The sequence below is a fragment of the Coffea arabica genome, chromosome 8c (genome assembly GCF_036785885.1).
Source record: "Coffea arabica cultivar ET-39 chromosome 8c, Coffea Arabica ET-39 HiFi, whole genome shotgun sequence".
Taxonomy (NCBI): domain Eukaryota; kingdom Viridiplantae; phylum Streptophyta; class Magnoliopsida; order Gentianales; family Rubiaceae; genus Coffea; species Coffea arabica.
In genome coordinates this window covers 747593-763629 of record NC_092325.1, presented here as the reverse complement: position 1 = coordinate 763629, position 16037 = coordinate 747593, and the positions used below count along the sequence as shown (strand labels likewise).

The 16037-nt window shown below is 33.8% G+C and overlaps 1 protein-coding gene and 1 long non-coding RNA gene across 2 annotated transcripts; both read right to left on the bottom strand.

The window, feature by feature from the left end:
- Positions 1-5974: 5974 nt before the first annotated feature.
- Positions 5975-7870, bottom strand: LOC140013169 (uncharacterized). Its single transcript, XR_011820234.1, has 6 exons — positions 7092-7870; positions 6904-6990; positions 6754-6804; positions 6457-6576; positions 6298-6360; positions 5975-6053 (listed from the first exon to the last, which is right to left on the bottom strand). It is a non-coding gene; the product is annotated as an uncharacterized lncRNA (long non-coding RNA).
- Positions 7871-11673: 3803 nt separating this feature from the next.
- On the bottom strand, positions 11674-15932 carry LOC140013746 (uncharacterized). Its single transcript, XM_072063823.1, has 12 exons — positions 15879-15932; positions 15658-15745; positions 15470-15556; positions 15320-15370; positions 15023-15142; positions 14864-14926; positions 14542-14619; positions 13994-14057; positions 13261-13375; positions 12711-12765; positions 12488-12591; positions 11674-11805 (listed from the first exon to the last, which is right to left on the bottom strand). The coding sequence occupies exons 1-12, from the start codon at positions 15930-15932 to the stop codon at positions 11674-11676; spliced, it is 1011 nt and encodes a 336-aa protein (XP_071919924.1).
- Positions 15933-16037: the final 105 nt, after the last annotated feature.

The following is a 16037-nucleotide window of genomic DNA, read 5'->3' as shown; positions in this document are numbered from 1 at the left end:
TTAACTTCTGGTCTGAACTTAAATTCCTGTTTTTTTTTTTACATTTCAATTGAGTAATTTAATAAAATTCCTGGTTTTTTTTTCGCATTTCACATTTTAAAGTTGATTTATCATTTAAGTGAAGTTATAATTTCAAGAGAAGAGGCATTTTTTTCTTTCCCATCCGCACAGCTCTGGAGTACAACAGAAGCCATCTATCTATACAAATAATAATCAAGGCGGGGTCCACAGCCCACAGCCAATAAACCAGCAGTCCAAATGCACTGAAGCAGGAGTGGGTGCACTCAATGAGTCAATGTACAAACCAGCACTGCAACGTACAATAGCCTGGAGCAGGGGGATAGCGTCGAAATCTGAGCAACGGTAGAAACACCAAGTGCTTCAGTCCAACGTACAAACCAACATTGCAACGTACAAGAGCCCGAAGCACCCGATGCACTCGAAATCCCAGCAACAGTAGAAGGGCCAAGTGCTTCTTATATATATAAAGGATATATATATCTAAATGTATATATTATCACTTATTACTTAATAAATATACATAATTATATATGAAATATAAATATAAGTATATACATCCTTATATTTAGAATAATAATGAATTGCAAACTACAAACTACATGAAGGCAATTGATGAATCTTTTTTTTAGATTTCAATTCAGTAATTTGGAAATATATTTTGACTTACATACATTTATATATATAAAAAATTTATCTAGTGCTTCTCTAAATCTATGAACTCCAATTATTATATCCACCATAATTCTGAATATTTTTTAATGGTTATTACCTTTATCAATTTATCAATTTTTTAAAATAAATATATACATCCTTATCCTTATATTAGAAACCCGATGAATGCAATTAGTGATTGTTTGAATAAATATACATCATTATCCTTATATAGCAAATTACTTAAACACAATTGATGGTTTTTTATATTAGAAACCTGAATACATTTTACTTAAACATTTGATAATATAAACAAAATGTTTGATAATATTAAATGTGTTTAATTTGATAATATAAACACATTTGATAATATTAAACACGTTTTAATACTTTATCTAAACATTTGATTTAATTTAAACACATTAAACATTTTATTTAATTTGTCGGATGAAGTTCAATTCGTGGTTTTTTGTAATTAAATATTTTGATTAAATTCTTGATTTTTTTTGGACATTTTAGAAATTAAGTAATTTGATTAAATTACTAAAATTTCTTCCACATCTACACAATTGTGAAGTAGAACACAAAATTTTTTCCATGTTTTAGATTCTAAACATTGATTATGATTTAAGTGAAGTTATTTTAAACGTTATAACACATGATCAAAGCGGTTGGTCAAAATTTACAAATAAAGTATATCTTATGTTTCTCACAAACGTATATATTTTGATTAAATTCTTGAAATTTTTTGGGCATTTTAGAAATTAAGATTAAATTGCTGAAATTTTTTCCACATCTACACAATTGTGGAGCAGAACAGAAAATTTTTTCCATGTTTTAGATTCTAAACATTGATTATCATTTATAAGTGAAGTTAATTATTTAATTTGAAGAGAAAAAGCCTTTTTCCTTCTCCATCCACACAGCTGTGAAGTACAACAGAAGGTATGAAAGCCAGCCGCACAGGCAGCAGTCGGATGTTCAAATGACTGCAAAAGCTCAAGCGGCAGTGGGACCAGTCAATGTACAAACCACCAGGGCAAAGTACAACACGATGAAGCAGGCGCATTCAGCCCAGCAAGAGTCGGACCAACAACCTACAAACCAGCAACACTCACATCAAGTGCTTGGTTCCAATTTACCAGGAGCGGTCCCACCACTCAACGTACAAATCAGCAGCCCAACGTACAACACCTTAAAGCAAGCGAATGCACTCGAAATCCCACCAACAGTAGAAGCAAAAGTGCTTCTTATATATAGTATAGACTAGGAGGCTTCCCTGCGCAATGCGCAGGCGCCAGGTGTTTTATTAAAAAATTTTGGTCGATTATATTTTGGTGGACAATTTTTCCGCATATGGATTATAAGATTGTATGGCTAATGGAAAATGAGTGGGTGAACTCCATCAGGCGCCTCTTTTTAGGCCCTTTATTTTTTTCGTTTGCCAGCAGAGCTAGAAGCAAACTCGATTCTGATATTCCTAGGCAAAATAAATTAAGAGAAAAAACTTCGTAAACAGTAGCGAGGAACACATAACCAACTGTGCAAAATAAGATTAAACTGATGATATTATATGCAATAGCCCTCAAACAAATGTGATTTGCTATCATCAAGTCAAAGAAAGTTTTCAATCGCAAAATAAGATCAAAGATCAAAAAGAGTTCTTCTGGACAAGCTTTTACAAGATCAGCTCATTTGGCGGAAATGAACTCTGTGATCTTCCTCCTTTTTTCAAGATACTTCGGTGCTCTCTTGCTACTCTTTGGTCTTGGTGTTTTTTTCCTTTCTTCAATGCTTTGTGTACCTACTCTTTCCTCAAGCTTTTCATCCAGAAGCTTATGAGTTCCACTGAAACTCCTTCTCACCAAGAACACCCCTTCTTCAAGCTTCTGTAATTTGGATTTTGCCACTCATAGAGGCAGGTCTCCTGCAACGTTTAACTTCTTGCATCGTTTTTCCCACTGCATTTGCACATCAACTCCAATTTTTACCTTTCATTCTTCATTACACAATCATTTAAGATTCAAAAATGCAGTTCAGTATGGTATGCAATCTATCTTGTCAACTACTATTAAAGTACAAGTTCACAGCAGAAGTACAAGCAAGCTATAGAAAAACTTCCACTTGATTCTTGCAGCAAATGAGATCAAAGCTTTCAACTTCATTACCAAAGTGTGTGTACTACAATCCTCATGCTAAAGTGTAGCTGAATTTTTTAAATAAACTAAAATATTTTAGTGAGGAAGAAAATTTGGGGACTGAAGAAAGACAATAAGTTAGGAATTTTACTTCTTTCGCTATAGCAACAAAAACCCATTGCTTGGATGTGATTGGGATCAAGGGCTGGCAAACATTCTCTCTGAAATCAGCCAATCAGTTATTCTAGATCACAGTAATGTGTAGAAGCTGATTTAGGGATAGTCACATTGAATCATTCAAACAGAAAGATCTAGAAGCTGCACAAAGTGTGATATTCCTATATCAACAGACTTCAATGATAATGTATAAGAGTAGATAATAGAACCGGAAACAATGTGAATTAATTTACAACGATCCATGTGGAAATCCTACAATGTCAATCTCTATTTAGAAGTCTTCAAACAACATGATAAAGATGAGAAACGATATCAGATAAGAAGCATTTGGTAACTTCAAATTCTACGGTGACAAACTTTCTAATTAGTAATACTGCACAAACATGGAAGCACTACAAAAGACATTGACAGATAACAATGAAAGAATACAAATATAGATGTAAATGCAAAAATACTTGGAGACCAAATTCAACCTAATGATCAAATAGGAATCGTGAACAAGATTATAATCTCTGCAATTTCCAAGCACTAATCAAATAGTAGTTTATGATTACATCCTCACAATTTTCACAACATCGCAGAACTTGTAGATCAGATTATTCTTACATGACATCACCTTAGGATCCTGCATTGCAAGTCTGGTTCACTCTCTAGTCCTCTGTAAATTTTCTGCAAGGGATTCACCGGGTTGTTTGACACAAATTAATAGCTTAAAAATAAGCACATGTTGTACATCCAAAAGGCCAGTAGAAGAACCACTTGAACTGTGGTTCCTTGCTTTGTTCCTGGAGGTGTTCCCTTCGTTAGCTTTCGAAAATGCTCATCCTTCTCAACAATTACACGGAATACCCAAAAATTAACAAATACATATGAAATTGGAGTAAAAAATTCAGGGTTAATTTAGAACATAAGATTAAGACAACAAAACCTCTACCTCTATCACTGGACTTCTTTTCAATCCAGAAATGGGAGTATCAAAACCACCAGCTCCTGGCTGAGGCGTAAGATGCTTCGTGACACTTGCAAAAATAATAAGACCTAAAAATTGGAAAACTATCATAGCTAATATCTCTAAAAGTCCAAAGAACAAACTAAAGAGTTGTACCAAAACTAACTATTGTCAGCACTATATTTAAAAAAATACACAAAAGCGTTACCATCACATATAGATATATTTGCTGAAAATCCACAACCTCCATGAAAGAATCCCACCTGATCAAAAAGTTTAAATTCAAGGAAAAAATATGAACAAAATATGAGAATAGATAACAATATAATTGCTGGGCAAAGAAGTCTTCACAAAAAAAAAGGTGAAAGAAAAGTAGAAGCACAAAAATCCTAAGGAAAATAGATACATAAAGATGTAGCAATAAGAATTACTTGAACAAAACAAATAGCAAGAAAGGGGGGCAAAAGAGCAAGACCAAGAACCACAAGAGAAAACAAAGAAGCAGGAGACAAAGCAGAAATATTTTCTCAAGTTCTGGCACAAGAAGCCGTCGCTTGTGAATATAGTCATGACAAGCGGTTTCTCGGAGAGTGAGATGATCACGCATACTCCAAAAGCAAGAGTTGCAGGCTATGTGGATCGAAGGGTAAAACAGATTTTGAAAACCAGATCCCCAAAACTTAATATACTAAGCATGCATGTGAAGAAAGTGAACTATACGTAAAAAGAAGCAGAATACCTCCATTGATATACCAAACCAAGATAACAAAAGCAAATCCATTGGCACTTAAGATAAGAAAGTTGAACACAGTATGCACATGGGCATTAAAGAGCTGAATACCAAATATTGCACATGAACATAAATAGATAAACCTGAAACAAGTGAGCAAAAAACCAGCAAAGAAAAACCAGGAGGAGAAGTGAAAAAAATTTCTGGAAAACAAAAGAATACTTGATTCTTCTCCTAAACAAGCGAAGGAAAACCCCTGGGAGTTCTTCTTCTTGAATATATACAGAAATTTGCAAGTAGCTTGATCCTTGAATATACAAAGGAACTTGCATGAAACTTCATTTGTCTATCAAATACACACTATCGCATCAATGCATCATTATCAATGAGATGCAAGAAGTAGTGGCGTCCAAAGACCAACAAGTATGAAATTACAAAAATGGTTAAGGTCAGGTATTAAGGATCCACATAATCAGCATCTAGAAGGGCAACACGGTAACAAAGTTTTGGTAATGGCAAACAATGATTTAACCGTGCTGTCAAATCTAATTGAAAGGTTAAAACTATCATTGGTGCGACCACCAATTTGACCAAAAGGATTTTGCAGATAGTGTATATGCCTGATCATTAATAAATTGGAGTGCATGAACTCTATCGATAGCTTGGTTACCTATAAAATTAGCAATTAGTTCAGCCAAACTAAAGGTTGAAGTGAAAATAAGAAGGTAGAAGAGGAACAACCAGTAGTTTCTAATGTATACCTCTGCTTTTTTTTCTTTTTGTTCTTAATAGCTTTCACTTGTTTTGCTGATGAATGACTTCTGCCTGGATGATTCAACTATATATAATCAGAAGCAGAAGCCATAAACTTCATATACATAGTGGTACAAATATGAACAAGGTATTTGGATGAACAGAAGTGGCTTGAGATTATATAATGGAACTATTACTTATGCATGTCAGCGTGATATTATGAACCAGTCAGAGAAGCTGATTTTGCAGCTTTGAAAGCCTGCCATAGGAAATACTGGAGCATTTTCAGTCATATCAGAAGCAATTAAAGAGTTTAGCATGTTTCAATGAGCTGATTATTTAATCAATTGTTAATCTGAAATTAGTTTACAGATGATTTATTGCAAAACATGAGAGTGAAATAGAGTCTATGAGCATGGAACAAAAATAACAAATTTGTAGGTATACAACTAAATTGAGAATAAAATGACAATCTTGTGACAGTTGTTAAGTAGGTGATATGCTAATTTGAGCTCTTCTACACAGAAGGTAGTAATTTCATATCAAAGCTAGTAACCTGCACTTCTTCTTGTTTTAGCAGAGGGATTATGAGGAAGTTCATACACCTGGTTTGTTGGCAGCAGAGCTGACAAACCTATTAAAAATAAAGTCCATCAGATTGTTAGAGACAATGGTACCAGGACTTTTTTGAAAAAGTTGAAAGAAGATTTATCACCTGAAGATTTTTCTGCTATTTCTGTCAAGAATTTGTAGCAGTTCATACATATGAATGATTTATCTAAGAATCAAAGAAGAATACTAATATAGTTGGTGATAATAATGTTCATGGTTGTATATAATGAACAACAATCAATGATTAATTTTAAAGCTTAAATCACCTGCATTGTGTGTGATATCAGTGGCTACACATGTATCTTGTGTCACAGAGTTAGAAGTAGACCCTGCATATGAAAGTTGGAAATAGATCATTGTATCAATAGAATAGTGTTTATAATATCAGTATCAAGAATACATTGAAAACAAAGTATGACATGTACCTTTCTCATAGCTTGAGAATGAAGAAATCTGGTCCTTCAATTTTTTACCCGACTCAGTATAAGGTAGTTCACCACTATTGTTTGGAGACTGAGAAATTCGGATACCAGGTTTTGAAGCACCTATTACAATAAATAGAGTTGGGACTGGTGCTATGGATATTATAAAAAAGGAAATGCAATTGAAATAGGATAAGAAACAATGGACAGCCTAAATCACTACAATGTAGCAGGAAACAAACAAACATATACAGCTAAGTTGAGGTGGATTTATTGATTCATGGTAGATAGAAATAGTACATCTGAAGTGTTCTGTAAAATCAGAGCATGAGAACTGACTGCGTGAATCAGCTGAAGGTCATGGAGAAAAATACCAAGTTTAGTATACGTAAACATAGTGGTTAAAATTGTAAGAAAAGTTGCCAAAGAAGAATAAATATTGTCACTAACCTTGATTACAACCAATATTTCCAAGAACGTTTCCCTTGTCTTTGAAGGTTGGAGAAGGAACGGGTCTGGTAACTTTATTATTCAAAGCTAACCATCAACGAAGCAAGAGAAATAGACAGATTATCATGAACAGACCATGAAGAGACAGATTATGAGAATATAATAAGAGTTTTTGGATTAGCATGTACCATAGGAACATTGTTCAGCAGGAAGGGTACGTATAATAGATGCAGAAGCTGGCGAGTTAGAAGCCTGTTGAAATTGCTGTGGCAAGGACTTGGAAAGGATTTTTTCCAATTATAATCCTCTCTAGTCAACGATTTTTTCCAATTAGAAGCCTCTCTATTCTTTTTGCGTCGAGCCTCTTTCTCTTCGACAGATAGAGCAGCAAATTTTTCTCTCTTTTTACGATTTCGGTTATCCTTTTACGATCATCCCTTATCCATAGCTTAGAGCAGCTCATGTTTTTTATATGCGCAGACGAAGGCAGAAACAAAGACAGACAAAGAAGAATGTAGGCATACGGACAGATATATATATTCTTTGTATATATATGCGTAAACAGGTATATCCGGTGATGCGTAAGGGACAAATTATTTACGTAAAATGCGGCAAGGGTATCAGCACAGAAGGAGCGAGCTATGAACTAAATATATTCAGGCAGAACAGAAAAGCAGTTAAACGAACGGGAAAGAGTACAAAACCTCCATGGAGAGAGCAGATGAAGCTGATCGAACCACCTCTGCTACTGCGTATTATAAGAAACTTCGAACACCTGAGTAGAGATTGAGATGAAAGAAATATACACTATCATGAAACAAACGAATAGCTCATCTAAATTAAGTTTGGATGAGGATAAAACAATAGCTGATCTCAAGGAAGCTGTAAGATGTACTATAATTTGCAGGTAAACTGGTTCTATGAATGTAGGAAACTATTTGCACGAAATCTGTCTTTGCTATGTATCCGTCGTCCATTAGTAAGAAACAAGAAATATGGAAAACCGAGGCAAAGGAATTCCAAATGACAAAAAGAGCCAACCTTGGGAGGAAACTGGTCCATAAAATAAGCATCTGAATGGCCAAAACAGTAAAAAACAAAAGGTAGTGGCAGACAACTGATTTAACCCTTATGACACATGATTCAGCTCCTTGGTCAAGATTCAGGAGTAGACTATATCTCATGTTTATCACAAATCTAAAAATATCTGAATCTATATATTATCATTCTAACGTTTCCGGGGAAAAAAAAAGAATTTATTATTATCTAAATCTACATATTATCACTTACATACATTTCTATATAAAAAATTTATTTAATATTTCTCTAATCTCTAAATCTATAGGCTCCAATTATTATGTCAACCATAATTCTTGATTTGTTTTCATGGTTTAATAAATATACATGTTCATATTAGAAATGTATGTAATATCTCTACATCTATGAGCTCCAATTCTAATGTCCATCATAATTCTTGATTTTTTCCATGATTTTAATGGCTTTTATCTAAAATTTAATGGTTTTTTCCATGATTTTAATGGTTTTATCATAATTCTGATGGTTTTTTTTTATTTTAATTCAGTAGTTTGATTAAATTCCTGGTTTTTTTCCATATTGCAGATTTTAAACATGGTTTTTTTCCATGATTGTTAAGTCTATGAATTTAACTTCTGGTCTGAACTTAAATTCCTGTTTTTTTTTTTACATTTCAATTGAGTAATTTAATAAAATTCCTGGTTTTTTTTTCGCATTTCACATTTTAAAGTTGATTTATCATTTAAGTGAAGTTATAATTTCAAGAGAAGAGGCATTTTTTTCTTTCCCATCCGCACAGCTCTGGAGTACAACAGAAGCCATCTATCTATACAAATAATAATCAAGGCGGGGTCCACAGCCCACAGCCAATAAACCAGCAGTCCAAATGCACTGAAGCAGGAGTGGGTGCACTCAATGAGTCAATGTACAAACCAGCACTGCAACGTACAATAGCCTGGAGCAGGGGGATAGCGTCGAAATCTGAGCAACGGTAGAAACACCAAGTGCTTCAGTCCAACGTACAAACCAACATTGCAACGTACAAGAGCCCGAAGCACCCGATGCACTCGAAATCCCAGCAACAGTAGAAGGGCCAAGTGCTTCTTATATATATAAAGGATATATATATCTAAATGTATATATTATCACTTATTACTTAATAAATATACATAATTATATATGAAATATAAATATAAGTATATACATCCTTATATTTAGAATAATAATGAATTGCAAACTACAAACTACATGAAGGCAATTGATGAATCTTTTTTTTAGATTTCAATTCAGTAATTTGGAAATATATTTTGACTTACATACATTTATATATATAAAAAATTTATCTAGTGCTTCTCTAAATCTATGAACTCCAATTATTATATCCACCATAATTCTGAATATTTTTTAATGGTTATTACCTTTATCAATTTATCAATTTTTTAAAATAAATATATACATCCTTATCCTTATATTAGAAACCCGATGAATGCAATTAGTGATTGTTTGAATAAATATACATCATTATCCTTATATAGCAAATTACTTAAACACAATTGATGGTTTTTTATATTAGAAACCTGAATACATTTTACTTAAACATTTGATAATATAAACAAAATGTTTGATAATATTAAATGTGTTTAATTTGATAATATAAACACATTTGATAATATTAAACACGTTTTAATACTTTATCTAAACATTTGATTTAATTTAAACACATTAAACATTTTATTTAATTTGTCGGATGAAGTTCAATTCGTGGTTTTTTGTAATTAAATATTTTGATTAAATTCTTGATTTTTTTTGGACATTTTAGAAATTAAGTAATTTGATTAAATTACTAAAATTTCTTCCACATCTACACAATTGTGAAGTAGAACACAAAATTTTTTCCATGTTTTAGATTCTAAACATTGATTATGATTTAAGTGAAGTTATTTTAAACGTTATAACACATGATCAAAGCGGTTGGTCAAAATTTACAAATAAAGTATATCTTATGTTTCTCACAAACGTATATATTTTGATTAAATTCTTGAAATTTTTTGGGCATTTTAGAAATTAAGATTAAATTGCTGAAATTTTTTCCACATCTACACAATTGTGGAGCAGAACAGAAAATTTTTTCCATGTTTTAGATTCTAAACATTGATTATCATTTATAAGTGAAGTTAATTATTTAATTTGAAGAGAAAAAGCCTTTTTCCTTCTCCATCCACACAGCTGTGAAGTACAACAGAAGGTATGAAAGCCAGCCGCACAGGCAGCAGTCGGATGTTCAAATGACTGCAAAAGCTCAAGCGGCAGTGGGACCAGTCAATGTACAAACCACCAGGGCAAAGTACAACACGATGAAGCAGGCGCATTCAGCCCAGCAAGAGTCGGACCAACAACCTACAAACCAGCAACACTCACATCAAGTGCTTGGTTCCAATTTACCAGGAGCGGTCCCACCACTCAACGTACAAATCAGCAGCCCAACGTACAACACCTTAAAGCAAGCGAATGCACTCGAAATCCCACCAACAGTAGAAGCAAAAGTGCTTCTTATATATAGTATAGACTAGGAGGCTTCCCTGCGCAATGCGCAGGCGCCAGGTGTTTTATTAAAAAATTTTGGTCGATTATATTTTGGTGGACAATTTTTCCGCATATGGATTATAAGATTGTATGGCTAATGGAAAATGAGTGGGTGAACTCCATCAGGCGCCTCTTTTTAGGCCCTTTATTTTTTTCGTTTGCCAGCAGAGCTAGAAGCAAACTCGATTCTGATATTCCTAGGCAAAATAAATTAAGAGAAAAAACTTCGTAAACAGTAGCGAGGAACACATAACCAACTGTGCAAAATAAGATTAAACTGATGATATTATATGCAATAGCCCTCAAACAAATGTGATTTGCTATCATCAAGTCAAAGAAAGTTTTCAATCGCAAAATAAGATCAAAGATCAAAAAGAGTTCTTCTGGACAAGCTTTTACAAGATCAGCTCATTTGGCGGAAATGAACTCTGTGATCTTCCTCCTTTTTTCAAGATACTTCGGTGCTCTCTTGCTACTCTTTGGTCTTGGTGTTTTTTTCCTTTCTTCAATGCTTTGTGTACCTACTCTTTCCTCAAGCTTTTCATCCAGAAGCTTATGAGTTCCACTGAAACTCCTTCTCACCAAGAACACCCCTTCTTCAAGCTTCTGTAATTTGGATTTTGCCACTCATAGAGGCAGGTCTCCTGCAACGTTTAACTTCTTGCATCGTTTTTCCCACTGCATTTGCACATCAACTCCAATTTTTACCTTTCATTCTTCATTACACAATCATTTAAGATTCAAAAATGCAGTTCAGTATGGTATGCAATCTATCTTGTCAACTACTATTAAAGTACAAGTTCACAGCAGAAGTACAAGCAAGCTATAGAAAAACTTCCACTTGATTCTTGCAGCAAATGAGATCAAAGCTTTCAACTTCATTACCAAAGTGTGTGTACTACAATCCTCATGCTAAAGTGTAGCTGAATTTTTTAAATAAACTAAAATATTTTAGTGAGGAAGAAAATTTGGGGACTGAAGAAAGACAATAAGTTAGGAATTTTACTTCTTTCGCTATAGCAACAAAAACCCATTGCTTGGATGTGATTGGGATCAAGGGCTGGCAAACATTCTCTCTGAAATCAGCCAATCAGTTATTCTAGATCACAGTAATGTGTAGAAGCTGATTTAGGGATAGTCACATTGAATCATTCAAACAGAAAGATCTAGAAGCTGCACAAAGTGTGATATTCCTATATCAACAGACTTCAATGATAATGTATAAGAGTAGATAATAGAACCGGAAACAATGTGAATTAATTTACAACGATCCATGTGGAAATCCTACAATGTCAATCTCTATTTAGAAGTCTTCAAACAACATGATAAAGATGAGAAACGATATCAGATAAGAAGCATTTGGTAACTTCAAATTCTACGGTGACAAACTTTCTAATTAGTAATACTGCACAAACATGGAAGCACTACAAAAGACATTGACAGATAACAATGAAAGAATACAAATATAGATGTAAATGCAAAAATACTTGGAGACCAAATTCAACCTAATGATCAAATAGGAATCGTGAACAAGATTATAATCTCTGCAATTTCCAAGCACTAATCAAATAGTAGTTTATGATTACATCCTCACAATTTTCACAACATCGCAGAACTTGTAGATCAGATTATTCTTACATGACATCACCTTAGGATCCTGCATTGCAAGTCTGGTTCACTCTCTAGTCCTCTGTAAATTTTCTGCAAGGGATTCACCGGGTTGTTTGACACAAATTAATAGCTTAAAAATAAGCACATGTTGTACATCCAAAAGGCCAGTAGAAGAACCACTTGAACTGTGGTTCCTTGCTTTGTTCCTGGAGGTGTTCCCTTCGTTAGCTTTCGAAAATGCTCATCCTTCTCAACAATTACACGGAATACCCAAAAATTAACAAATACATATGAAATTGGAGTAAAAAATTCAGGGTTAATTTAGAACATAAGATTAAGACAACAAAACCTCTACCTCTATCACTGGACTTCTTTTCAATCCAGAAATGGGAGTATCAAAACCACCAGCTCCTGGCTGAGGCGTAAGATGCTTCGTGACACTTGCAAAAATAATAAGACCTAAAAATTGGAAAACTATCATAGCTAATATCTCTAAAAGTCCAAAGAACAAACTAAAGAGTTGTACCAAAACTAACTATTGTCAGCACTATATTTAAAAAAATACACAAAAGCGTTACCATCACATATAGATATATTTGCTGAAAATCCACAACCTCCATGAAAGAATCCCACCTGATCAAAAAGTTTAAATTCAAGGAAAAAATATGAACAAAATATGAGAATAGATAACAATATAATTGCTGGGCAAAGAAGTCTTCACAAAAAAAAAGGTGAAAGAAAAGTAGAAGCACAAAAATCCTAAGGAAAATAGATACATAAAGATGTAGCAATAAGAATTACTTGAACAAAACAAATAGCAAGAAAGGGGGGCAAAAGAGCAAGACCAAGAACCACAAGAGAAAACAAAGAAGCAGGAGACAAAGCAGAAATATTTTCTCAAGTTCTGGCACAAGAAGCCGTCGCTTGTGAATATAGTCATGACAAGCGGTTTCTCGGAGAGTGAGATGATCACGCATACTCCAAAAGCAAGAGTTGCAGGCTATGTGGATCGAAGGGTAAAACAGATTTTGAAAACCAGATCCCCAAAACTTAATATACTAAGCATGCATGTGAAGAAAGTGAACTATACGTAAAAAGAAGCAGAATACCTCCATTGATATACCAAACCAAGATAACAAAAGCAAATCCATTGGCACTTAAGATAAGAAAGTTGAACACAGTATGCACATGGGCATTAAAGAGCTGAATACCAAATATTGCACATGAACATAAATAGATAAACCTGAAACAAGTGAGCAAAAAACCAGCAAAGAAAAACCAGGAGGAGAAGTGAAAAAAATTTCTGGAAAACAAAAGAATACTTGATTCTTCTCCTAAACAAGCGAAGGAAAACCCCTGGGAGTTCTTCTTCTTGAATATATACAGAAATTTGCAAGTAGCTTGATCCTTGAATATACAGAGGAACTTGCATGAAACTTCATTTGTCTATCAAATACACACTATCGCATCAATGCATCATTATCAATGAGATGCAAGAAGTAGTGGCGTCCAAAGACCAACAAGTATGAAATTACAAAAATGGTTAAGGTCAGGTATTAAGGATCCACATAATCAGCATCTAGAAGGGCAACACGGTAACAAAGTTTTGGTAATGGCAAACAATGATTTAACCGTGCTGTCAAATCTAATTGAAAGGTTAAAACTATCATTGGTGCGACCACCAATTTGACCAAAAGGATTTTGCAGATAGTGTATATGCCTGATCATTAATAAATTGGAGTGCATGAACTCTATCGACAGCTTGGTTACCTATAAAATTAGCAATTAGTTCAGCCAAACTAAAGGTTGAAGTGAAAATAAGAAGGTAGAAGAGGAACAACCAGTAGTTTCTAATGTATACCTCTGCTTTTTTTTCTTTTTGTTCTTAATAGCTTTCACTTGTTTTGCTGATGAATGACTTCTGCCTGGATGATTCAACTATATATAATCAGAAGCAGAAGCCATAAACTTCATATACATAGTGGTACAAATATGAACAAGGTATTTGGATGAACAGAAGTGGCTTGAGATTATATAATGGAACTATTACTTATGCATGTCAGCGTGATATTATGAACCAGTCAGAGAAGCTGATTTTGCAGCTTTGAAAGCCTGCCATAGGAAATACTGGAGCATTTTCAGTCATATCAGAAGCAATTAAAGAGTTTAGCATGTTTCAATGAGCTGATTATTTAATCAATTGTTAATCTGAAATTAGTTTACAGATGATTTATTGCAAAACATGAGAGTGAAATAGAGTCTATGAGCATGGAACAAAAATAACAAATTTGTAGGTATACAACTAAATTGAGAATAAAATGACAATCTTGTGACAGTTGTTAAGTAGGTGATATGCTAATTTGAGCTCTTCTACACAGAAGGTAGTAATTTCATATCAAAGCTAGTAACCTGCACTTCTTCTTGTTTTAGCAGAGGGATTATGAGGAAGTTCATACACCTGGTTTGTTGGCAGCAGAGCTGACAAACCTATTAAAAATAAAGTCCATCAGATTGTTAGAGACAATGGTACCAGGACTTTTTTGAAAAAGTTGAAAGAAGATTTATCACCTGAAGATTTTTCTGCTATTTCTGTCAAGAATTTGTAGCAGTTCATACATATGAATGATTTATCTAAGAATCAAAGAAGAATACTAATATAGCTGGTGATAATAATGTTCATGGTTGTATATAATGAACAACAATCAATGATTAATTTTAAAGCTTAAATCACCTGCATTGTGTGTGATATCAGTGGCTACACATGTATCTTGTGTCACAGAGTTAGAAGTAGACCCTGCATATGAAAGTTGGAAATAGATCATTGTATCAATAGAATAGTGTTTATAATATCAGTATCAAGAATACATTGAAAACAAAGTATGACATGTACCTTTCTCATAGCTTGAGAATGAAGAAATCTGGTCCTTCAATTTTTTACCCGACTCAGTATAAGGTAGTTCACCACTATTGTTTGGAGACTGAGAAATTCGGATACCAGGTTTTGAAGCACCTATTACAATAAATAGAGTTGGGACTGGTGCTATGGATATTATAAAAAAGGAAATGCAATTGAAATAGGATAAGAAACAATGGACAGCCTAAATCACTACAATGTAGCAGGAAACAAACAAACATATACAGCTAAGTTGAGGTGGATTTATTGATTCATGGTAGATAGAAATAGTACATCTGAAGTGTTCTGTAAAATCAGAGCATGAGAACTGACTGCGTGAATCAGCTGAAGGTCATGGAGAAAAATACCAAGTTTAGTATACGTAAACATAGTGGTTAAAATTGTAAGAAAAGTTGCCAAAGAAGAATAAATATTGTCACTAACCTTGATTACAACCAATATTTCCAAGAACGTTTCCCTTGTCTTTGAAGGTTGGAGAAGGAACGGGTCTGGTAACTTTATTATTCAAAGCTAACCATCAACGAAGCAAGAGAAATAGACAGATTATCATGAACAGACCATGAAGAGACAGATTATGAGAATATAATAAGAGTTTTTGGATTAGCATGTACCATAGGAACATTGTTCAGCAGGAAGGGTACGTATAATAGATGCAGAAGCTGGCGAGTTAGAAGCCTGTTGAAATTGCTGTGGCAAGGACTTGGAAAGGATTTTTTCCAATTATAATCCTCTCTAGTCAACGATTTTTTCCAATTAGAAGCCTCTCTATTCTTTTTGCGTCGAGCCTCTTTCTCTTCGACAGATAGAGCAGCAAATTTTTCTCTCTTTTTACGATTTCGGTTATCCTTTTACGATCATCCCTTATCCATAGCTTAGAGCAGCTCATGTTTTTTATATGCGCAGACGAAGGCAGAAACAAAGACAGACAAAGAAGAATGTAGGCATACGGACAGATATATATATTCTTTGTATATATATGCGTAAACAGGTA

What these genes read in the sequence shown, in the direction of transcription:
- LOC140013746 (XM_072063823.1), bottom strand. Translation starts at nt 15,932, where the DNA reads ATGAGCTGCTCTAAGCTATGGATAAGGGATGATCGTAAAAGGATAACC. An exon ending in TAAAACAAGAAGAAGTGCAG is followed by an intron (nt 14,058 to 14,541) that starts GTTACTAGCTTT and finishes TGAATCATCCAG; the next exon opens with GCAGAAGTCATTCATCAGCA. An exon ending in AAATATATCTATATGTGATG is followed by an intron (nt 12,592 to 12,710) that starts GTAACGCTTTTG and finishes TCCAATTTTTAG; the next exon opens with GTCTTATTATTTTTGCAAGT.